Source organism: Gasterosteus aculeatus, chromosome 5 (assembly GCF_964276395.1).
Source record: "Gasterosteus aculeatus chromosome 5, fGasAcu3.hap1.1, whole genome shotgun sequence".
Classification (NCBI taxonomy): Eukaryota; Metazoa; Chordata; class Actinopteri; order Perciformes; family Gasterosteidae; genus Gasterosteus; species Gasterosteus aculeatus.
In genome coordinates, this window is record NC_135692.1 from 8,829,658 (window position 1) to 8,853,871 (window position 24,214).

General features: G+C 43.0%; 5 protein-coding genes across 5 annotated transcripts; 2 read left to right on the forward strand and 3 right to left on the reverse strand.

The window, feature by feature from the left end:
• Positions 1–571: 571 nt before the first annotated feature.
• On the reverse strand, positions 572–10,110 carry plekhm1 (pleckstrin homology domain containing, family M (with RUN domain) member 1). Its single transcript, XM_040176662.2, has 12 exons — positions 9,762–10,110; positions 8,991–9,080; positions 8,069–8,310; positions 7,184–7,852; positions 6,290–6,740; positions 5,294–5,444; positions 3,198–4,148; positions 2,905–3,050; positions 2,254–2,447; positions 2,111–2,174; positions 1,881–2,038; positions 572–1,704 (listed from the first exon to the last, which is right to left on the reverse strand). The coding sequence occupies exons 2-12, from the start codon at positions 9,042–9,044 to the stop codon at positions 1,596–1,598; spliced, it is 3,189 nt and encodes a 1,062-aa protein (XP_040032596.2). The 5' UTR covers positions 9,045–9,080; positions 9,762–10,110; the 3' UTR covers positions 572–1,595.
• Positions 10,111–11,270: 1,160 nt separating this feature from the next.
• On the forward strand, positions 11,271–13,752 carry ifnphi4 (interferon phi 4). Its single transcript, XM_040176953.2, has 5 exons — positions 11,271–12,751; positions 12,850–12,930; positions 13,097–13,246; positions 13,400–13,483; positions 13,575–13,752. Exons 1-5 carry the CDS (start codon positions 12,620–12,622, stop codon positions 13,668–13,670), a joined length of 543 nt encoding a protein of 180 aa, XP_040032887.2. The 5' UTR covers positions 11,271–12,619; the 3' UTR covers positions 13,671–13,752.
• Positions 13,753–15,441: 1,689 nt separating this feature from the next.
• Positions 15,442–16,623, reverse strand: LOC120819506 (interferon a3-like). Its single transcript, XM_078103809.1, has 5 exons — positions 16,432–16,623; positions 16,223–16,303; positions 15,907–16,056; positions 15,670–15,753; positions 15,442–15,578 (listed from the first exon to the last, which is right to left on the reverse strand). The coding sequence occupies exons 1-5, from the start codon at positions 16,561–16,563 to the stop codon at positions 15,483–15,485; spliced, it is 543 nt and encodes a 180-aa protein (XP_077959935.1). The 5' UTR covers positions 16,564–16,623; the 3' UTR covers positions 15,442–15,482.
• Positions 16,624–18,729: 2,106 nt separating this feature from the next.
• On the forward strand, positions 18,730–19,831 carry LOC120819562 (interferon a3-like). The gene is made up of 5 exons (XM_078103157.1): positions 18,730–18,861; positions 18,982–19,062; positions 19,229–19,378; positions 19,532–19,615; positions 19,707–19,831. Exons 1-5 carry the CDS (start codon positions 18,730–18,732, stop codon positions 19,806–19,808), a joined length of 549 nt encoding a protein of 182 aa, XP_077959283.1. The 3' UTR covers positions 19,809–19,831.
• Positions 19,832–19,976: 145 nt separating this feature from the next.
• Positions 19,977–24,200, reverse strand: cd79b (CD79b molecule, immunoglobulin-associated beta). Its single transcript, XM_040177088.2, has 5 exons — positions 24,034–24,200; positions 22,717–23,031; positions 22,144–22,262; positions 21,723–21,776; positions 19,977–20,919 (listed from the first exon to the last, which is right to left on the reverse strand). Exons 1-5 carry the CDS (start codon positions 24,083–24,085, stop codon positions 20,830–20,832), a joined length of 630 nt encoding a protein of 209 aa, XP_040033022.2. The 5' UTR covers positions 24,086–24,200; the 3' UTR covers positions 19,977–20,829.
• Positions 24,201–24,214: the final 14 nt, after the last annotated feature.

The window sequence follows — 24,214 nt, forward strand, 5'->3', positions numbered from 1 at the left end:
ACCAGAAGACCACTCCCAGAGGTGTGGGCACTAACCTTCACACCTTTACGCATCGGTATAAATACCTGCAGGAACCATTGTTCTTGAGTTCGAGCCTGACGGGCACTATGGGGGGTCAAAGGGCCCTGTGGCCTGTTTGGTTGCAAGGATCAGCGGCTCCTCAGCTGAGAAGTTCTTTTTTAACACCATCTCTTTTATTAAATACATTTGATTTTAACATTTTGATCTGCGATGTCCTTTGTCCGTCCGCGTTTCTTCATTTAGAACACAACACTCCTCAGCGAGCCTTTTACAGCAGACAAGCTCACCTGGTTTAGATTGAACATCTCATCCACAGGTTTCTTAAAATACTTAAGTGCAGGCTTACTCCTGTAACCTCTGCTCTTTTAGTGCAGAATCCACTCCCCGCCAGTGACACTAAGAAGGAATGTTGTTCAAAAAAGAATATAACTACAGTGACTAGTAAAAAGGTAAATACTGTTCTGATGCACTGACACTGACACAGTGAGCGGTAACGTGATGGAAAACAGGCAATAACCCCCCAGTTTAATGACAATACACACTCAAGAGATTAACACAGGGACATTTAATCATAATAGTCATTTGTACATAATGAGATGACGAGAACAGACAAACATAAGTATTCTGTGGTTTGCAACCGGCATGTCAAATGTTCTGCATATATCCAAGTAGTTTTTTGGCAAAACTAGATATCTCTGTGTGTCACATCTACATTGGGGACAAACGATCAGGAGGAGAAAAGAACATTTGTAAAAAATGAAGAAAAAAAATGTCAGCAATGCCGGTTTGTTTGTTAGTTACTCGGTGTGCTGGAAGATATCACAGCTACAATCAGTTTAACAGTCATTGCTAATATGTGCAAAAGCGCAAAATGTCTTTTCAGAATCAATGCAAAATCTAATTATTGGTTGTTCCAGCCACACTGTATTTATTTTCTTTTAGCGACTTTATATTTTATGTCAATGTTGCTCACCTCTTTTGTTTTTTGAATCACATTAATGTACGTTTGCAGGAAACATCCCACAAAGTCTGCGACATGATTTGGATTTTTACCAGAAATCCAGCGATGGAATTTCTTCTTACGTTCCAGGTCAATTAAAAAACCTACCAGTGTGAGGCTCAGCGTGTTACACACACCGAGCGGAAAAGAGTGTAAAGCTTAAATAAAAGAAAAAGGCACAATCAAAATATGTTAAGGGCATTGGAAGCACCACTTTAAATATTCTGCATGTCCAGTACCCACCAAACCTGCTGCATTCTATTTTAATGACGCATCAAATAAAGTGGAACATTCTGTGGAGCATTTCCGGTAAACACGACAAACGTAGAAACTTACAGATTAATAGATAAACATTAAAAAAAAAGTTTGCGATATGATTCTTGGCAGCAACCGTCATCGGTGTCGAGTTCCTCCGTTTGATGAAGAGTTTTTAAAGTCGCCGCGCAGTTACGGCAATGAGCCTCTAGTGCGAGAGAGTCAAGCTACCACAGCACCGCCACACACACACACGCACACACACACTCTGGTAATTGCACTTGAGGTTACTTCATATGAAAGCTAGCGTTCCCACCGCTCAGAACAGCAGATTCTTCTCCAGGTATTTCTTCATTCGCTCACAGCGAGGACACGGGACCCCGTCGGCCTTGCAGGGCAGGTGAAACACAGCTTTACAATCTTCACACCTGGGTCCGAGACAAAAACACACAACGCAGAGAGAGAATGTGAAGGGAATTATTAAGCAAATCTAGAATTTGTTCAGTGCATCCAGTTTGCTTTGTTCGCTCGCTTTTAGGTTAATTTTGGCCTTGAAATAAATACTAATCATTTGTAGACACGAGGCGGCCGAGGGACGACATACCTGGTGGTGATGTCGAGCTGAAAGGGGAAGATGATGTCATCCGCGTGGCATATCTGACAGATGAAGCCGCGCTGAGAGCACAGGTCACAGTGGAACACGTGGTTGGTGGCGTGCTGCAGCAGCGTGATCAGGTAGCCCACATACTCATCGTCCGCTATCTGGGGAAAAAGGCCTGTATTAACGTGTTTCCAGGTGACGGGCACAGTGACGCAGTGAACTCGGCGGGATACCTGTCGCAGGTCCATGACGCTGTACAGGTGGCTCGACTCCAGCGCGTACGTCCGCTGCTCCATTCTAACGGAGGGGTTCAAAGCACACGTTTAAAATGCGTCGAGGTAAAATACGGTGGAATGAAAAAGGCACTTGCACACACTTGTCTTGGAGCTTCTTGCAGGCTCCGCTGCGGCAGGTGAGCAAGTAGTCGGCCAGCAGGCGGAGCCTCTTCCGCAGGTGGTGGGCCTGAGACATGGACTCGGCGTGCGTCAACAGCTCGGGGTTCAGCTGCTCCAGGTTCAGCAGAGGCTCCTGCTCCACCTGAGCCAGCAGATGCAGGGCCTTCTTAGACACCTGGTCACCCGCAAAGGCAAACAGACGTACACAAGTCACAGACGGCCAATATAACTTAAATATAAAATACAAAGCTCGCACACATCGTATGTCTAACTTCAGTAACGTTTGCTTGTTGCATCTCTGACGCATGAAACAGCCGTGATGCTTGCATCCATTTGGAGCGCGTGGTGTTAGGGGGCGGGGCCAAGAGGGATGCTAATGTCCGGCTTGCCGTAACTAAGCAACCAACTCAGCGACTAAACTAGACAAAGAAATGGATTTCCAGCCCCATAACAGCAGCTTAATGGCTTCATCATGTCCAACAATTTGGACCTTTCAACCCGATCCTGTGACATCTCCATTAAATCGTTAGAATATATCCGCCGGTTTTTGATTGGTTGTTCCTCATCACAGAGCATGTGTAAAACGTTGTGTACGTAGTAGTTAAGTGGTGATCTGCGTGTGCTGCACAAACCTCCCGCCGCGTGAGGTCCCAGTTGTGCACCATGCGCGAGGGGATGACAGTGGTGTCGCCGTGGTGACAGGAGTCACAGTAGTACTGGCCCGAGAACTCGCACAGCCTGGCTCTGCCCCGGGACGGGCCAATCGGCTGAGGACACCCTGCATGTGACGCACGGCAGACTCATTCATTCATCTCATTGGTCTACACCCCAAAACTAAACGACGGTTCCCTCCAGGATGCACAGGATGCTCAAGGTCCTGGATTAAGTATAAATATTATACACGGATTAGAACATAAACATTTACCGGCACACTTGAAGCCCTGAGAGTCCAGACCCTTCTCCGAGGGAACGGTGCACAGATGCGCGAGCAGCGCTCCGTCTTCTTTGAGCCTGTGCTGCACCAGTCTGTAGAGATTCCCAGTCGTACCGGGGGGCCCCCCAGCGGGCTCCTCGGAGCCTCCGTCCTCCCCGCTCTCCAGGTACGAGTCCAGAGCTCCTCGGATCAGAACCCTCCAGGAGCGGGCCTCGTCCGGGTTCTCCGCTTTGAGTCGCAGCGTCTCCCTGAGGGTGAGCAGTTTAAAAAAGGCCGCGCCCCCCTGGGACACGTCGGGCACCACGTCCCGGATCTCATCGACGGGGAGCGTCCGCCACAGCAGCTTCCTGCCCTCCCGGACCTGGAACCCCCGCAGCGCCTCCAAGGAGAGCGAGAAGACCAGCGGCGCCCACGTCCGGGCCTCCGGATCCGTGGAGAAGTACAACACGGCCTCTTTGATCGCGTCGTTCTCCACGTCCGCAGTCCGAGTCCAGTCAAACTCCTCCTCCAGAGGAGGAGGAGGGGGCGACGGGCCCCGCTCGGGGCTGGAGGGGACGGATGGCGGGCCCGACGCATCCAAGCCGTTCTCGCAGGGGGGCCGCAGCACCTCCCACTGCTCGTCCGCGCAGGGCGCCGGGCGGCATTTGTTGACGGCCTCCACTATGCGGTCCACCCAGTCCTCGGCCTCGCCGCGGTTCGCCGCGCGGAGGCACAGCCGCTTGCCGGGAAAGGTCAGCTCGAAGCGGCCCTCGGGCGAGGCGACGCGGGCGTCCTCGCAGCGCAGCAGCGAGCAGTTGTCGCAGCACGTGCGCTCCTCCGCGTTGAGGTACAGGCGGAACTCGAAGGGCGACAGCTCGCAGTAGTGGTCGCGCCAAATCCCCATGGTGCCGCGTCGCTCCAGGTGGCCGAGCTTCAGCAGGCCGCGGAAAGGATTGGACAGACCTGACGGATAGTAAAAGGAAAATGAGTCATAAAAAGGAGGTTTTACATGACCTGAGGACACATGACTGCTTTTACAACTATGTTTGATCATTACGAGTAAGAATCAACATTTTATATCATTGTTAATACCAGTTTTTACTCCGGAATTGACCAACATTCAAATGCTCAGGCGACTTTTAGAGGAGTCAGAGAGGATCATCTATACATTGGCAAATAATTATATTCCCTATTTGCTTGGAGCACTAAATTAAGCGGCAGTAGTAGCTGTCGTCGAACAATAAAATGATTCAAATATGAAACCTGATTGAGATCAAACAGTAGTGGGTGCATAGTTCAAGCACTCACACAGGTGACGTTGTGAGGGTGACGTCGTGCCACCTGGCTGCGTCCCAATAATGATGCAATAACCCTTTTGTTTAGCATTTGACAGCTGACAGGGAAACACCCGATTCCTCGTCACGGTTCGGGGGAGTGGTTTGAAGTTCCACTGGTCATTCCACAGCTTCCTGTGCTGCTGGAATTCCCTGCACCTCGTCAACAGGTTTATTTTATTACCCAATAAGCGGTCATGTTGTAGCAATCTGCTATCCCTACCCAAGGTTAATGCGCTACACACACCCCCGCCACGTCACAGACACACACTCCGGAAACGGCAGATTCCTTAAATGGCGACTTGATGCGGAATACAGGAGCGGGTTAAATCCCAGGAGACCCCCCCACTCACCCTCCCAGTCTGTGATAAAATAATAGATAGATAGATAGATAGATAGATAAAGAAAATAAGGCGGGAAGGAAAAAACATTTTGGTCCCTGTTTATTTTACTGTTTATGACAAGTGTCGAACGCCACTGACCAACAGGGGGCAGCAACACGCAGCCTAAACAAAACCAAGAGAAATCAGCGCCGCAAAGGATTTAACCGGAAGGAAATGTGAAGAACCTCAAGCTCATGACTTGACTTATAAATGTAACGTTTTCATGTAAATACATCAGGATGCAACTACAACTTTTATCATGAGTTTATCTGATTTTTAATGTCCGAATTTGTTGTTTAAATATTTCGTTTCACCAGAAAAATAAAAAATAATAAAACCATCTCGGTACTGTAAGATTCCTACACTTTTTTTTCTCTAATGATGGACTCACCTATTTGCCTGCGATGGACGACACTGGGGGGCGACTGAGAGACCTGGAGCTCAGTGGGCGCCGGCGCCGGGGGAGGAGCCTCGTCGTGGTCTGACACTTCCTCCGGGTGGGGCTTGTAGATGTCATCCTCAGAGATCCACGAACGAGAGTGCTGCAACAGAAAAGACGAGTTTATTTTAACCTCTTGAGGGGGAGAAGAAAGGAGGATCTCATTTGCTCGTCTTTGTGCGTTTGATGTGTTTCGACATTTGGGTTCAGACGCCTGAATGCTCATTAGATCACAATTAAGAGACCGACATGTTAATTTAACAACAAATTAACGTAAAATTGTGCACGTCTGAAAGGAGAAAAAGATTCCTTTATCCAGAACACCATTTAGGGGGGAAATAAAATCAGCTGACGCATACTATTTAGGGCCGCAACAATTAGGAAGATTGACATAAAATGTGAGGTTTTGCTGCTGTTTTGTTTATAAATCTTTCAGAATAGAATACAAGCGATTTTAGGATCCAAATAAACATTGATTTTAAAACATCCATTTTCTTGGTTTGAATCTTGATCAACTGACTAATAGAGGATGTCTCCAACAGACCGACCACAACCTGCAAAAGACAACTTCCTGTTCACGTCGCTTCTTCTTCTCTGTTCAGGGTCTAATTTGTCACTATTTTAACAAAACAACATGTGGCAATAACGGACAATTCAATAGTTTGTGACCAATCCCTGAGCTTATTAGGGCTTTTCTGCATTTCCACATCTGTAAAATATTAAAGGGAAACTATTTCTCAACCTTGATTTTTCTGGAGTTCTTGTTTTACATTACAGAAATTTTATTGCAGACCATTGATTGGCTGCAGTCTGAAGCGTTCTCCATACTGGACCCATTTCAAAAAGCCTCTCTGATAAAAAAACATTGTCCAAGGTGAAAAATATTGGAGAGCACAAAGGAGCCACAATAGAGTGAAGCGCATGTTCAGCAACAGGAGAGTTTCTTACCGATAGAGAATCTGAGCACAATATCCTGCTGGAGCCGCAACGAGAGCCTTGATCCACTGAAGCTTCGTCTTCCCGCTCCACCTGGAGACTGCCAGGACTGTCCTGAACACCGCTGATGTGTCCTTCATCCACAGGCTCGCTAGCGGTAGAAACCTGGACCAGGTCCGTGTCCGGCTGTGACCCCGGGGGGGTGTCGGTGGACGCTTCAGAGGGAGAGCCGTTAGCGAGGTTCTTATCGGGTGCTGCCGGTGGCTCCGAATCAGACGGCACGGAGTTCTGGACTGGGTCCAAGTGCTCTTGGGACGGCGTAGGGGGACGCTGGGTCTCGCTGTCCGAGCCGCTGAAGACGGCCGTCTCCGAATACGTATCTGGACCCAGGCTGGAGACCAAGGAGTCTTCACGCGTGGAGTCCTGACTGCAGTGGCCGCTCTCCCTGAAATCGGTCCGAGAACTGCAGAGACATGAACGACTTCCGATTTGAGCTCCTGATAAAAGGGTATGAAGCTTATAATAAAGGAAAGGAATGCACTACTATTCATTTCTAAAGTTGAATGACATGACATTTCTCTAATAATCTTAAGGAACAAGAAAAGTCCTGACCTCACTGAAGATGAAAGTCTTTATAAAGAACATCAGAAAGTAATTTCCTTTCCCCCTTTTTCTTTGCACAAACAGGAATTAATAGATCAGTAGTGCATCCACATGTGGTGCTTCCCGGGACAGTAGAAAAAAAACACTGCGTGTGTGTGTGTGTGTGTGTGTGTGTGTGTGTGTGTGTGTGTGTGTGTGTGTGTTCAAACATAGAGCTCTATGGCAGAGGAAGAGGACATGTCCTGTCATTTCTACTTTTCTATTCCAAGATATTCAAATATTTAGCTCAGAAGACACACTTACTCCTTCCGTGGCCTGTTGGTGCTGATGGTGACATTAATGGGCACGTCCAGGTCGCACGAAGACCACTGCTCCCCCGCTGGGCTGCGGGGGTCCTGCCCCTGCAGGAGGCTATCGGAGCTCAAGCTGGAGGAGAGCTGAGAGGAGCCTGTGGTGTCAAGGCTTAGATTAGATGACTTGAGTGCAGCGCTGCCTCCTCGTAATGCACCCGTCCCAGTCAGCATCGCCGGGCAGCCTCTCTGCATATCCGCTGCGTCGGACGAGCTCGACGACTGCGAAGCCGTATCCCACGACTCCTTCAACTCGGGCTTGGAGGTGGGAGGGTCTCCCCCATCGAGCGCCAAGTCGATTGCGTCCGCTTGGGACGAGGGGCAGAGACCCGCGAGGGCCAGAGGCGTGGTGGTCCATTCGTTGAGGACGGCCGACTTGTAGGAGAGGCTGAATGTGAGCGAGCCCAGACCCTGCAGGTAGCTGAGCAGGACTTCCCGCTCCTCGGCGTTCAGGAGCAAGGCACTGGGCTGGTAGTGGGCCCGCAGCTTGGAGCCCTCGCGAAACAGCGACGTGAGGTAGCACTCCAGCAGGCCGTGGTTCAGGGCCAGCCGCAGCCAGGACCGGCAGCGGCCCACGTCCGTGCTCACGAAGCTGATCTTCTCCAGCTCCTTGACCACGTCACTGGGGGGGAGGGGGGGGTCACAAAGAGGGTTATTACACGTTATAGCTGGGTCACATTAGGGAGCCACTGATTCATGAATTTTTAGCCGTTAGGCTCGAAAAATGAACGGAGCGGCTATCCGACCATCGGACGGTTGCAGATTAATGTTCTGTTGATCGAATCCAACCAATTCTCTCAGTTTTAATGATGTTCTTTTACAACAGCGTGCTTTTTACCGGTGGGTGACGGCCTTGAGGAGGCCCCAGAAGAAAGGCTGAGGGAGGGATCCTCGGTCCCCCTTCCTGCTGCGGCCCCCGGCCTCCGAGCGGATGTACTTGCTCTTAATGCCGTGGATGAAGACGGCCTCCAGGGCACAGCAGAGGAGGTTGGCGTCCCCGTCCTCACTGGTGACCACTGCGTCGGACGCCACGTATCTCTTCTGCAGGGCCTTGAGCGACTGTGCCAACTTCTCCTTGATCTGCATGTGACAATGCGTGCGAGTGGGAAAATGTCACCCAGCTTCCTCGTTTCATTTGGTCAGAGCAACTACACTGCGGTTCAGACGAGAAGCCAATTGGAGAAACAACTTCCCGGTTTACCGACTAACCTGGAGGCGCAATCAAGAAATCGGCTAGCTCGTTTTCTGAAGAGGAATGCGCAGATTGCCACGTTGTTATGCAACATAATCTTAAGATCTCCTACAGTCACATGACACCTACTGTCAGCTGACATGGAAAGACACAGAATATGTAACAGAACGAGTATTGGGGACCAATTCCTCGCCGGTTATCAAAGACTTTTTGACCTCACGCACATTATTTCAGCAAGTTAGCAGAGCAATGTGCGCGTCTGTAATAAATCAGACTATTAACCAAACCCATTCTAACCACACTGCAAATAAGGACACGCAGGCCATTGAATGCACATGTACAAGCGCACGGTTAACATTGCAGAACAGTTACAAACGCAGAATTACAACATTCTATTACCACCATTTCCCAACCGGCTGAGCACAAATCAATCCACGGGAGTCTTCCAAAGGTATCGCAGTGACAATAACCGAGAACTGAGTGCACGCAGGAGGGAAGTCTCTGAGGGAAGATCTAGATCTCAGCACACGAGGGAGGGTTGTTGTGGGGCAAAAGCCGCTGGATTTACCTGTTTGACATCTTTGGTCTCGGGCGGCGTGTCGGGCATCTGTGTGGCCAGCATGGCACCTCCGGGCGAGGCGTGGTCCCACAGGGCACGCTGAAAAACACCGACACGGAGACCCTTCAACACCTCACACTCCAATAACAGCACACCCGGACCCCCCTATGTGGTTGTGAGCCTGTGACCCCCTGCAGATCAAGCAAGGCATGTGATAAGAAGGAAGTTCTTTGGGTTGTTGTTGTTCCCCCCCTCCCACTAAATGTCACCAGCACATTTGACACATTTTCCCATCACAAGACTGCGTTTCTACTGTGACTTATGGGCTATTTCACGGTGTCAGTCAGTAACCGTGAGTCACGTGAGGCCCAGAACGATGCGCTCGGCTGCAGGGAAGTGGCCACAAAATGAACCAGAACTTACTTCCCCGTATGAAAAAAAAAGAAAAGAGAAATAAACGCCGAGAGCAAATAAGGATCCAGACGCAATGCCACTCAGCCCGTTGATATGATCACACCGAGATGAGAGAACTCGAAGAAACTTTAGCTGCGATCAACTCTGCAGACGCGAGTCGGTAACGTTGGTTGCAGCAGTAAATAAATAAACAAATTGAACGTAATGCGATTCGATAGGAGACGTAAGGTGCAACGTTAGCAGTGGTGTAATATCGGGTAGCGTATTCCACAGCAATATGGCGTAACATTTAATAGAGAATCAGAAATCGGCCGCTGTGTCATCACAGATTATTGTGGGGTTAGCAACGGACGCTAGCTTCCTTACCCAACCGGGCTGGCTAACTTGCCATTGCGATCCGAAGACAGCCCCGAAATCCTCCGTAGAATCGTCGTAAACTCAGCAAATGTAAATCAAAGCAACGTCAGTCCGTACAGTCGCTCTCCATCGTTTCCAGATAATCCCCCCAAAAAGTACATAAACTCAAATTAGCTTTAAATAAGATGTGTTTTCTCGAGAGGGCGATCCGCTGCCTTGACACTTTTCCAGTTGAAGACAGATGCATCATGGGAGCTTCGCTAGACTAATGATGCCTTCAGGCTCTCTCAAAATATAGTAAAAGGGATAATAGTGACAGGAACGTACATCAACGATATTTACAGGGAGTAATTAAGTTGCACGTCTGCTTACAGTATGACCTCGTCGTAATGTCGTTAAGGCAGAAATGACCCTTCTTCAAAGAACCACACGGATAATATCACCCCCTATTTTATACATTAACTTGTTTACGTTTAAAACTGTTAACACCATGTGTAGTTGAGATGTGAAATCCCAGTACTAACTATTTGTGTGTTGTTTAAGTCATTCAAATAGAAACTTACGTGAAAAATATGTCTCCAAGCTATTATACTTGTTGTTGTTGTATACTGTTGTTGATATCAATGGACTTCCCCAAGGCTCTAACGCCGAGTAGAAGCAGTGGTAACTGTTGCGATATGGCGGAAGCTGTAGTTTACATGTAACACTCAAAGGCAGCACAGCTTTTGAGGCGTGCTGATGTTGTGAGAGGACTTTATGTCCCCTTAGAGTTCCTGTAAAGACTGAAAACACAGCCGCAGAAATATCTAATAACATACTCCGCAGCGTTGAAATGTTAAGTAACTCAACCACGGTATCCCCACACGCATAAATAATGCCGGTATCAAGAATGGACGAGCTGCATAATGTGGAGAATGAACACATACATTCACATTCGGTTTAATTTGGACCTTGACAATTAGGTGTCCAGTGTGGATGACAATCCATCGCTAGAACATCTGCAGTCTGAAAATACAGTGATTTAGAGCAAATATGTAGAAGTCAAGTGGTTTAACTGGGAGTGCCTAAGTGCACTCAACGATTCAAGCTCTGATTCGAATTCTTTTGGAACTAGTTGTCGGTGACTGGGAATACTACATTTCTTGCATGTGTACAAGTGTGCTGGCTGTCAAAACTCAACACTGAAAAATAAAGTAACATCTATTTTGTTCTGTGGCACAAAACAACTGCCTTTATTATTAAAAAAACAAGGCAAGATCATGGTTTTAATAATTCTTTTTTGTATATTTTTATTGCGTTTGTTTCTATTTTGTATAGATAAATAACTTTTATATAACATATTTTTCTGTACTTATTTCTGACTTTTGGTCTTGCAAGTCAGGTATTTCCACTCATTAAAAGCTTTCTTATCTATCATATCATGCACTACAACGTCCATAAACTCCTCTGAACTTCGTACTGAAAGTGAAAAAACAGAAACGTACAAATATGTATCTTAATTTCCAAGTATACCCGAGAGTATGTACCAGGTAGAGAAGACAAATGCAAAACTACCGTAATTCTTGAGTTTAATAAAAAATATCTTAACAAGAATAACAAATGGAAAATTCAAATTAACCATAGCAAATGATGAAATGACAAGTAAACACTTGGGATTACCCTCCACAGAGAACCACACAAATGTTTCTCCTCGTTCTTATGTTGAATTTCTTCTTCAGAAACGTCATGACGTGAATGCCATTTTCGCATCGGAGCGTGAGAACGTCGCACGTGACGTCACACAGGCCGCATGTCGCTTTCACTTTGGGGAAGCACATTATTTCTATGTGCATAGACTTCGTTACAATCCAAAGAGTTAATCAATAACTGTGAACGTGATCAAAACACAGAAAAATAACAACATTAAACGGAGAATCATTATTTTATTTTTTTCACGTGATTCTTGTCATAACTTTATAAATACATATAATACATTTCAGCGAACGCAAAAACAGCAAACTAACCAATTTAAAAATCCTATGTTGTGTCAGAAGTCGCCAACATGTTCTCAGTTTACTTACAAAGTGTTTCCTTCCTGAGAAATCGCAGTGATGATGAACAATGAGCTCTTTTAATAACGTGTAAATTTGAGCTAAGACTTCAAAAGACCAACAAATATGATGAATAACTAGGATCTAAGTTGTTGTCAGTTGCATCAATAAATATATTATTGATTGATTAATGGATAAATAGGCTGCATGTAATTAAATAAATGAAAAAAGCGTGATTTTCACATGAGGACGTCACATGATACGTGACGCAATCACTTCCGTTTTTCTCAAATCCAGTGTTACTTATTTATGATTTATGTGATAAAGAACAACAACAAGTAAACGAGAACAATAGTCTTTTCCCACGTGATTGCCATCAGAGGGAGAGCCTTCCATCAGAAAAGGAAAACAAACATTTCTAAATGAATAATTCATTCAATTAATTCAATCATTACAAATCAGCAACACGAAAAAGGTTCCTGCAAAAGTCGCCAACATGTTCCGACTTTACTCCCGACATGTTGTGCGTTTAATTTACTATATTAATTGTGTGGGATTGCTGTATTACATGAAAACATTTTTAAAACATCTTTAAATATAATGTTGACTCCAATATTTCATTAAGCCTTTGGAATTCGAAACATGTGTCCGACATTCTGCGTGTGTGTCGTAGAGGTAAACCGCGCTCCCTCAGTGTTTCCCTCAGTGTTTATGTCTGGAAAGTGAAAAAGGTGCGCCCTGCTGTATAAATGAGGCGCTGCAGCTCCTCCAACAGAACAACTTCACAGAGAAATCTCTACTCGCTCCACAACAAGAACATCTCAACCTCGTCTCAAAATGCTCTGCAGGATGTTTTCGGTGTTTGTGTGTCTCAGTCTGTACAGTTCAGCCTCCTCGCTGAGCTGCAGATGGGTGGATCATAAATTCAGTCATCTCAGCAGAACCTCGATGGATCTACTAGACACCCTGGTGAGTGGACCTCTGTTGTTCTGGATGTTCTTTAAAGTCTCTGATTGTGTTTACACTGCTGTGTACTCACCTTGTGTGTGTGTGTGTGTGTGATACAGGCTCATAATTCCACTAACACCACTGAGGATGCTGAAAATAACTTCCCCAATAATCTGTACAGCCAGGCATCCAAAGCATCAGTAAGTCAGTCACAACCTTTTTATTAAACATCCAAACACAAACAAATGACTTGATTTCATCTCATTTTATGTAACAAACAGTTTCCATAGAAAACTTAATTGTTATATACATTTTAAAGTGTGATGAATATGTTGCTGTAGTCATTTAACTGACCTTCTTCTTCAGGCTGAGGACAAACTGAGGTTCTCAGTTCAGATCCTGGAGGAGATGGCTGCCCTGTTTGAGGAGGATCACAGCAATGCATCATGGGAGGAGCAAACGGTGGACCACTTTCTCATCGTAGTGACAAAGCAGGCCGACGGCCTTCACTCCTGTGTAAGTAGACAGCTGTTGGTCGCAACATACAGCTTCACGTGTAACATTTAACCATGCGGGTGAAGTTGTGACTCGAGAAAACATGACAGATTAAATCGGTAAAGCACAATAAATTCATCCTTTGTAACATTTATTTTCTTCTGATGAATTTAGATCAAGAGCCACGGCCACAAGAGGAAGAACAAGAAGCTGCAAATGTATTTTAAGAGACTATCTCATCGTGTCCTGGAGCAAATGGTAAGAGAGTCCTTCTATTTATCAGTCAATGTATCAATCAGTGTGCTGTATTGATCATGTTTTAATAATGATGACATTCATGTGTCTGTAGAGCCACAGCGCTGAATCCTGGGAGCTGATCAGGAAGGAAATGAAAGCCCATCTGATGAAAACAGACCAGCTGGTTCTGTCTCTACTCAGCAACTGAAACTGTTTATTTCATTAGAAATGCGGTTGTTTATGTGCTGACATGCAGTCTATTTATTTATCTATTTATTTATTTAGTTTACTTATTTATTAACTTATTGCTGGTATTTTTTATTTAATTATTTATTGATTTGCATATTTATTTATTTGTTCATGTACTTATTACCAACCTGTGTCTCTGTTGATTTATGACCAACATTTTGCTCTTATTTTATAGGCAATAAAGATAATATTTTTACAAATTAATATGTTCATGACTGTTTTTATTCCCGTCAAACAACATTATCCACATTTGACCTTACTGCATTCAATCAACCAACAATCAATTGGTGGAATATTTATACCTCTCACAGTACTTACACCCACAGAAGGCAGAACTGATATTAAATCAATATAGAGAATTCAAACTGACGAATAATATCCGTACAAGTGCAACTTCTAACTGCAAATCTCCGTTTTTTATTGGCAAACTTGTTCTTTATCTTCTGAACAATAAGCATGGTTTATGATTGTTATCCGACACATCACCACAGAGAAACACCCACTGAGATGTTTGTGTTATTAATAATGTATTAATACTCAAGATTTACCTACGTCACAAAATTTACACAAAATATAACAGATGCGTGTCTGCGTTTAGTTTCCTCACTTTCAGATATCTCAATATTATGTAATATTCTGTTATGTAATGATGTGAGATGATTATCATCAGACAGAGACGATATCCTTTCAATATAGGTGCACTCTGAAATCTTTAACAGCCTCAGGGCGGAAACACACTGGCATCGCCTTGTGGGATGAACACTCCGATCTCCTATAGTACTAAAACTAAACTAAACTAAACTAAAAGGGAAAGGTGGTGCTAAACGCCTAAAGCTTTGTTTTGCTACAGTGATATGTATAAATAATATTTAGCGATGCATTAAGGTACTTTGTCCGTCACTTTAGTGCTTGAGTGGAGCTATTGCTAAACTTGATTGAACCTCCTTCTAGGTATCTTCTAGATGTTTCCAAAGGATGAATAATATTAAGTTATATATTGCATATCGGAAAGTTTTTGAGTGATTACAGAAAAGAAACAAGTACAATGTGTGGAGCAGAAAAGTGTTATAATGACAATAATAAATACCTTAAATACCTCAAAATTGATCTTGGTTAGTAGACTTTGGTACTAATGTTGATGTACTTTCATCCACACAATATATGAAAATGTGTTGTTGTGCGGATGAATTTAATAATAGAGGATTAAGTAGTATTAACAGTAAATGAGATCAATAACAAAAGCATCTCAGTAGGTGTTTCAACATTTGACGAGTCAGATAAATTAGGCTTATTCTGCTTAGTTAAAGAATATTTGCTATTTCATCATTAAAGCATCTGAATAAAGCCCTGATATTTAAAAGCTTAAAGTTGCACTTGTACATATTGCACGAGGTATAAAGAAAACAAACATTGTTTGTTTGATTAAACATATTAAAATGAGAAAGCTGCATCCCTTTAGTTTATGTGACGGGGGTAAAAACAGTCAACGTATCAATATAAAATATGATCTTTATTGACTATGAAAAAGGATATTTAAAAACATTTCACATTTTGCTGTAAGTACAAAAACAAAAACATTGAGCGACACAGCAAGATGAATAATCAATAAATACTCAAGTTACTCAATTGTTTATAAATAAGTACACAACCTTTTTTGAATAAATAATCATTAAAAAAAATAATAAATAAGTAAACTAAATAAATAGATAGATAAATAAATATACTCCATGTCAGCACATAAACAACCGCATTTCTAATGAAATAAACAGTTTCAGTTGCTGAGTAGAGACAGAACCAGCTGGTCTGTTTTCATCAGATGGGCTTTCATTTCCTTCCTGATCAGCTCCCAGGATTCAGCGCTGTGGCCCTACAGACACATGAATGTCATCATTATTAAAACATGATCAATACAGCACACTGATTGATACATTGACTGATAAATAGAAGGACTCTCTTACCATTTGCTCCAGGACACGATAAGATAGTCTCTTGAAATACATTTGCAGCTTCTTGTTCTTCCTCTTGTGGCCGTGGCTCTTGATCTAAATTCATCAGAAGAAAATAAATGTTACAAAGGATGAATTTATTGTGCTTTACCGATTTAATCTGTCATGTTTTCTCGAGTCACAACTTCACCCGCATGGTTAAATGTTACACGTGAAGCTGTATGTTGCGACCAACAGCTGTCTACTTACACAGGAGTGAAGGCCGTCGGCCTGCTTTGTCACTACGATGAGAAAGTGGTCCACCGTTTGCTCCTCCCATGATGCATTGCTGTGATCCTCCTCAAACAGGGCAGCCATCTCCTCCAGGATCTGAACTGAGAACCTCAGTTTGTCCTCAGCCTGAAGAAGAAGGTCAGTTAAATGACTACAGCAACATATTCATCACACTTTAAAATGTATATAACAATTAAGTTTTCTATGGAAACTGTTTGTTACATAAAATGAGATGAAATCAAGTCATTTGTTTGTGTTTGGATGTTTAATAAAAAGGTTGAGACTGACTTACTGATGCTTTGGATGCCTGGCTGTACAGATTATTGGGGAAGTTATTTTCAGCATCCTCAGTGGTGTTAGTGGAATTATGAGCCTGTATCACACACACACACACACACACACACACACACACACACACACACGCACACAAGGTGAGTACACAGCAGTGTAAACACAATCAGAGACTTTAAAGAACATCCAGAACAACAGAGGTCCACTCACCAGGGTGTCTAGTAGATCCATCGAGGTTCTGCTGAGATGACTGAATTTATGATCCACCCATCTGCAGCTCAGCGAGGAGGCTGAACTGTACAGACTGAGACACACAAACACCGAAAACATCCTGCAGAGCATTTTGAGACGAGGTTGAGATGTTCTTGTTGTGGAGCGAGTAGAGATTTCTCTGTGAAGTTGTTCTGTTGGAGGAGCTGCAGCGCCTCATTTATACAGCAGGGCGCACCTTTTTCACTTTCCAGACATAAACACTGAGGGAAACACTGAGGGAGCGCGGTTTACCTCTACGACACACACGCAGAATGTCGGACACATGTTTCAAATTCCAAAGGCTTAATGAAATATTGGAGTCAACATTATATTTAAAGATGTTTTAAAAATGTTTTCATGTAATACAGCAATCCCACACAATTAATATAGTAAATTAAACGCACAACATGTCGGGAGTAAAGTCGGAACATGTTGGCGACTTTTTAAGGATCCTAATTCGTGTTGCTGATTTGTAATGACTAATTATTCATTTAGAAATGTTTGTTTTCCTTTTCTGGTGGAAGGCTCTCCCTCTGATGGCATTTACGTGGGAAAAGACTATTGTTCTCGTTTATTTGTTATTCTTTATCACATAAATCATAAATGGTTACTCATTTACTCATTGAGAAAAACGGAAGTGATTGCGTCACGTGTCATGTGACGTCCTCAATGTGAAAATCACGCTTTATTCATTCATTTAATTCGATGCAGCCTATTTATCCATTAATCAACATATTTTTTGGTGCAACTGACAACCACTTACATTGTAGTTATTGATCATATTTGTTTGTCTTTTGAAGTCTTAGCTCAAATGTACACGTTACATTTCATGTATTTATATATATTGTATTGTTATATTTCTCATGAGCTTTAAGAAGAAAAAATACTTTCTATTTTTTACTTTTCTAACGATATCTCGTAGTTAAATATCTTTTTACAACTATAACTTCCGTCACCAGGTTCATTACTAATTGTGCTGGAAGTGTTTAAACATCTGGAGAGATCAGGGATCTCTTGTTAAACATCTGTATCCTTCAGGCGTATTCATGCTAAACTGCTAAACTTAAAACCGGTGTATATTTATATATATATATATATATATAATCTGCATTTGTTTAAAACGTAGTGTATTTTCTTTGCATTAATGAAATGCATTTAAGTAATCCGATCCAATCTTCTTAACTGGAACTGAAACTAATGTCTTAATATTATGCAGAAAAAGTTCTAAAGCTATTTCATCACAAATATTTTTATGGGCGAAATTTTATTCCCGATTCTTCATTTTTCAGCCAATACTTCGAGTACTTCCCTGATTAATTTATCATTGGATGGAAAATCGAGAACAAGCTATAGCTTGAAAAAAAAAAAAAAAAACCCAGTAAGGTAAAAAGAAATGAAAGCCTGCGCAAATATTCCTCCATGCTCTCCAGCCTTCTGTATTAAAGGCCGAATAAGAAAGAAACAAAGATTTGTTGTATTCCTGTGGGGCAGAAACCCCTTTTCCCACGGTCCAAGGTGTCACATTCTTGCTAAAAACAAGGTGAAATGTCAGTCAGACCGATTCACACGAACGCGCGTCACAGCGCAGGCCGCAGTCACGGAGCCGCTTTCATTTTCTGTTGAATGGAACTTCCCGTTTTATGGCCCCTCACAGCTCCCGTCGATTGATAACCGTGAATGCGCTCAGAGTTAATGATGCATGACGACAGTGTTTTAAAGACATCACCAGTGTTTCATCATCTTACGGAGACCGTGCGGAGTGAAATGCAATCTGTAAAACGTCACCACAAGTAGTGGAATATAAATACAGATAATATAATAGAAATTCATTTTGGGTGGCAATAATTGACGATAATGGCAATAATATTAACTTAATAATCAATTAAAATATTTCGAATAGTATAATATGATCAATAGTGAGCGGTGATTTACTTTATATTTACTTGAGGTGTTTTAGGTATTCTATAATATCAATTTCATGTTTTCCCAGCTCGTTTCTTATAATCACATAGATAATTGAGTACGCTTTAATCGTGGGAAAACGTCTTCAACAAGCCATTGATTAGAATCCGAAACATGTGTCTGACATTCTGCGTGTGTGTTAAACCGCGTTCACTCCGTGTTGTGTTTATGTCTGGAAAGTGAAAACGCTGCGCCCTGCTGTATAAATGAGGCGCTGCAGCTCCTCCAACAGAACAACTTCACAGAGAAATCTCTACTCGCTCCACAACAAGAACATCTCAACCTCGTCTCAAAATGCTCTGCAGGATGTTTTCGGTGTTTGTGTGTCTCAGTCTGTACAGTTCAGCCTCCTCGCTGAGCTGCAGATGGGTGGATCATAAATTCAGTCATCTCAGCAGAACCTCTATGGATCTACTAGACACCTTGGTGAGTGGACCTCTGTTGTTCTGGATGTTCTTTAAAGTCTCTGATTGTGTTTACACTGCTGTGTACTCACCTTGTGTGCGTGTGTGTGTGTGTGTGTGTGTGTGTGTGTGTGTGATACAGGCTCATAATTCCACTAATTCCACTGAGGATGCTGAAAATAACTTCCCCAATAATCTGTACAGCCAGGCATCCAAAGCATCAGTAAGTCAGTCACAACCTTTTTATTAAACATCCAAACACAAACAAATGACTTGATTTCATCTCATTTCATGTAACAAACAGTTTCCATAGAAAACTTAATTGTTATATACATTTTAAAGTGTGATGAATATGTTGCTGTAGTCATTTAACTGACCTTCTTCTTCAGGCTGAGGACAAACTGAGGTTCTCAGTTCAGATCCTGGAGGAGATGGCTGCCCTGTTTGAGGAGGATCACAGCAATGCATCATGGGAGGAGCAAACGGTGGACCGCTTTCTCTTCGTAGTGACAAAGCAGGCCGACGGCCTTCACTCCTGTGTAAGTAGACAGCTGTTGGTCGCAACATACAGCTTCACGTGTAACATTTAACCAGGCGGGTGAAGTTGTGACTCGAGAAAACATGACAGATTAAATCGGTAAAGCACAATAAATTCATCCTTTGTAACATTTATTTTCTTCTGATGAATTTAGATCAAGAGCCACGGCCACAAGAGGAAGAACAAGAAGCTGCAAATGTATTTCAAGAGACTATCTCATCGTGTCCTGGAGCAAATGGTAAGAGAGTCCTTCTATTTATCAGTCAATGTATCAATCAGTGTGCTGTATTGATCATGTTTTAATAATGATGACATTCATGTGTCTGTAGGGCCACAGCGCTGAATCCTGGGAGCTGATCAGGAAGGAAATGAAAGCCCATCTGATGAAAACAGACCAGCTGGTTCTGTCTCTACTGTCTCGGATTAATTAATTCAATACAATATTCATATTTTTTAATGCTTATTTATGCTTAATGTTCTACTTTTATATTTATTGGTATGCTATACCACAAATAATGTTAATGATAAACTTGTTTATTTTTGTACTATTACCTATTTATTTTTACATTCAATAAAAAAACTTTCTCCAGCCAATAGAAAACGATTCATTGTTTTTAATCTCGTACATAAAACACTTTTTTTAATAATCAAACATTAAGCAGGGTCTTTTTCAGGCTGTAATGCACACGCTGTTAGAAATAGATTAACTTAAGATAAGTCATTTTAAACCCTCACACTTTACATACATTAAAAAACAAAAAAAAAGCTTCTTGAAGCACCAAAAAGCAATCTGCTGAATCTAACTTACACAATTGCTCCCTTCCAGGTCATTCCATTTAAGATCACAGCTCGCTAATTGACTCCAGTTGTATTGAATAGCAATAAATCATGTACAATGTGACACATTTCTAAACAAAGAAGAATCATGACCAACCTCCTCAAGTACTCCTAAAGAGAGGAATACGATTGAAGTAAGTATCAGTGTATTCTGTTCAATGCGGAGTTACACACAGGATCCTTCGGAGCAAAGCAGCAGCGAAAACACATTTCAAGCAGTTCACATGTGCGTTATATATAAATTGGAACATTGTCATTGTTTTACCATCGCCTCCAAGTAAAAGACGCCGGTATCCAGGCCACCAGTGTTCATCGTTAAACACAGTCATTTAGAGCACATGCTGCTCTTTCTCCACATAGGCTCTGTGTATTTAAATAAAAACTAGCCCTTCATCAGGCCCCAAATAAAACCAGCTAACTAATGGATGAAGGCAGCAGTGGAGTATTAACTGCTCGGCAAAATATGTGATTTTGTCATTGGAGTCTTGTGACTGAGGGGCACACATTTGTCTCACAGCAAAGTAAAGCGGTGAAATATATTCTAAACGTAGGCTAAGTCCAACCTTTCCCTCCAACAATTAGTACTTTATATTAGTACGTTATGGTGAGGCCGTCTCACTCCCACGGGGCCTCGGTTTCATCAGCCCGGGCGTACACGGAGAGCTCCTCATACTCGCCTCCTCCGCACGACTCGATCGCCAAACCCTGAAGGACGGGAACAGGGTCGGATTTGAGTTAAAGTTTGTTAAGGAGCAACGGTACCCGGTCTCCAAAAACAGTCTAAATGAAAAAAAGAAGCTTATGCAGAATGCTGCTGCTTGGACTAAAACATTAAGAGTTATTCTTCTACTATATCTCTTTTTAATCATCTCAAACTATTGACTGTTTATGCAGACTGCTTCCTCTTCTCTTGAGGTTGTCATGTGTGATGATGAGGAAATGTGGTGATTAAAAAAAAAAAAACTACAGTAATACAAAATAAAAAAAAAAACGTTTTCAACACACAAATTATACGCTCATAAGTTATTATTGAAAAAAAGGGAAATACAAGTTCAGCCTAAAGTCCGTGTTGTGTTCATAAAGACCTGAGAGCTGCATTGAAAAAACAAGATAACAATTGTGGTTATGAGCTCAGTGGTGCGAGAAGACTCAGTGTGTCCCCGCCTTGTCTTGCAGTTAAACAAAAAAGCAGCTGTTATGTGTCTCTCAAGAACAAGTGGTAAGTGATGATCTTATCTAATCTCATTCAGCTAAAGAAGTTTAAAACATCTACAACAGCAAAGTGAAACACACAAACTCAGTGGTATTGTTAATCAAACGCTGACAGGGAATGTTATACTGAACAATCAATACCTTTGTTTGCTGATATTACTTAGATACTTTCACTGAAATATGTTTTTTAAAGCAAGACGTTTAATGGAGTATTCCAGTGAGGTATTAGTATTTTTAAGTACTTCTTACTCCGCTGGTCTCTGTTCAACACAAATGTAAAATGATGGCAAACAAACCTCATAGATGTGATCCGTTTCAGGCTCCTCGTATATGATCTCTTTCTTTTCCGACTGGTAAAGAATAAAGAAGAAATATGAAATGCGTTATAGGAGGTCATCCCCAGCCTTTGGTAAACACACACAAAGTTCAATTCATCTAGCTGTTCGATCATGCAACATCTAAATCAAAATAGCAAGCTGTGCTGCTTCAAGCTGGATTGAAAAAAGGACTAAAAGTTGCGTAGTTGTTGCCCAGGAATGTATGAACAATTAATGGATAGATCAAAATTATCAGACAGATTCATAAACAACACATTACATCATTTCCAAGACCTATGTTTTGGCTGTGACCTGTCAAAAGTATTGCAGTCATCTCTTGAAAAGAAAGAATCAACTTCTGAGGTGTGTAAAACGGTTACACAACGGATTAGTTCCTCACCAGTTGTCGCTTGCGCAGCAGCACAGCAGCAATGCACGCAGCCAGCAGCAGGCCCTGCAGGACGATGAGTCCGTCCTTCATCTTGGTCCTGTGCACAGCGGTGGGAACGTCCACGACCCCTGTGAGAGGACAGACATGTCAGCAAGGCCGGGATCCTCTCGGCACTAGGACACGCAATGGCATGTATGTGGCAGGTCGCCGGTCGGGCGCCAGTCAGGCGTCAGGACTGTGGCACCTCAGTGGCAACCCAGTGGCTCAAAGGGACTCAATTCAAAATCGAAATCTAAAACTGATTCACAGCCGCCGACCTGTTCTCAACAACAACGGCCCTTCTTGCTAAATTTCGCTCCGCACACTCAGCTGCCGAACGAGTGTTGCTGTTGTGACGCCCGACCGACGACTGCCAATGAGGTGCCACTGAGGTGCCAGTCCTGACGCCTGACTGATGACTGTCACAGACTTGCCAGTGCCTGCCAGTGCCACAAGGAGGATCTCGCTGTGTCTCAGGCAGTGGATGACAGTAAACGTCCACTCAAAACCGCGTCACATAGTTTCTGTAAACATGGCACTCACTGGCAACTTGAAGAGCGGTCCCGGGTCCCCAGGTGCCGTTCAGCTTGCAGAAGTACACCCCGCTGTCCTCCACGCGCACATTGTGCACGAGCAGATACTTCTTTTGAGAATGGCTGTCAAAAAATTGGTACTTTTTGCCGGCCTCTATCTTACGCCTGTTTGCCTCCTCCTCTCCGTGCCGGTCGGCCTTGTACCACATCGCCCCGGGCGCCAGCTTAACCTGGGGGGATAGGCAGCAGATGCCCACGTCGCGTCTGGTTCTCACGCCATAGAACCGGGGCTTCTGGGTGATCTTCAAGTCGGGGTCTGGGGCCACTGGAGCAGACAAAAGAAGGTCGAGGGGACATCGCGTTGTAAATCTCATGGATGCAGATCATTTGTCGCCTGTAGCTCTGATATGAGCAGTTTAGACTGCGGGACTCCAAAAGGTGTAAAGAAGACTGCTCAGTGGATATGAAGAGGATAAAACCAAAAACAATGAGTACATAAAGAGTTTATCGATGACGCTATGGATGATGGAAACAGAATGTTGAGGTTTACAAGCCCCAATCCGAAAACCATTCATGTTCAAATGACGTCTTGGAAATATAGACGGAAAGATGTGTAGACACCTAAGGCCGCTATTAGTGATGAGTGTGTCAACGGTTATTCAGGATGCGACCGATAATTCATTTCTTTTTTGGATGCTTGTTTTTTTTTAATTCATTTTGACTAAGCGATTCAGCATAAGGTTTTCAAAAATCTAATTTCTTAGATGGAAAGTGATGGTGTGGAAGTGGAACTAAAAACTCAAAGTTAGAAACTTTCATCATTCAGACTTTTCAACGCCATCGGGGAGTAAAAAGGAATGTTTAGTAAATTAAATTCATGATGTTTATAGTTGTAGCAAAGAGATTATTAATTACTTAATCTGATTGAACAGAACTTTTTTAAATGTGCTCAGAAAATATATTTGGATTTTATTTACATATATATTTTAAATATCTTCCTCCAAAAACAGACTATGAAATTAAGTAACCTGATAGTTAATATGCAGGTATAAAGTATATTGAAATAATGACCGAACACAACTTCCTCTTTTCTCCCAGATGGGCAGGAAGTAACGGTACTGAAGAGTCAAAAATAACATGCAAAACAATTGTAAGCATTGTGCTGCGGTTAAAACAGTTGCAAAAGGCATATTAATCATCTGCGTGAACCTTTATGAAATGTTTGAAGCTGTAACAACATTCAGAATTTCACCAATGTCAATATTTAGCATAAAGACTTTGTTGTTCGCATCGTTTTCCCTCATGGACTGCAGGAGTTTACATTTACCTGAGAAGCTGATGAAAGCGAGCCCCCAGCATCCAGCCAGCAGCCAGCGCATGATGACATGCAGAAGAAAAGCAATAAATATTAAGAGCCCTGAAGTCCTCACGCGTTTGCCCCCCAATCTCTCTGCAGGCACGAGAAAGTGGTGAAGAAGGAGTATCTGCAGATGGTGGGTAGAAGGAAG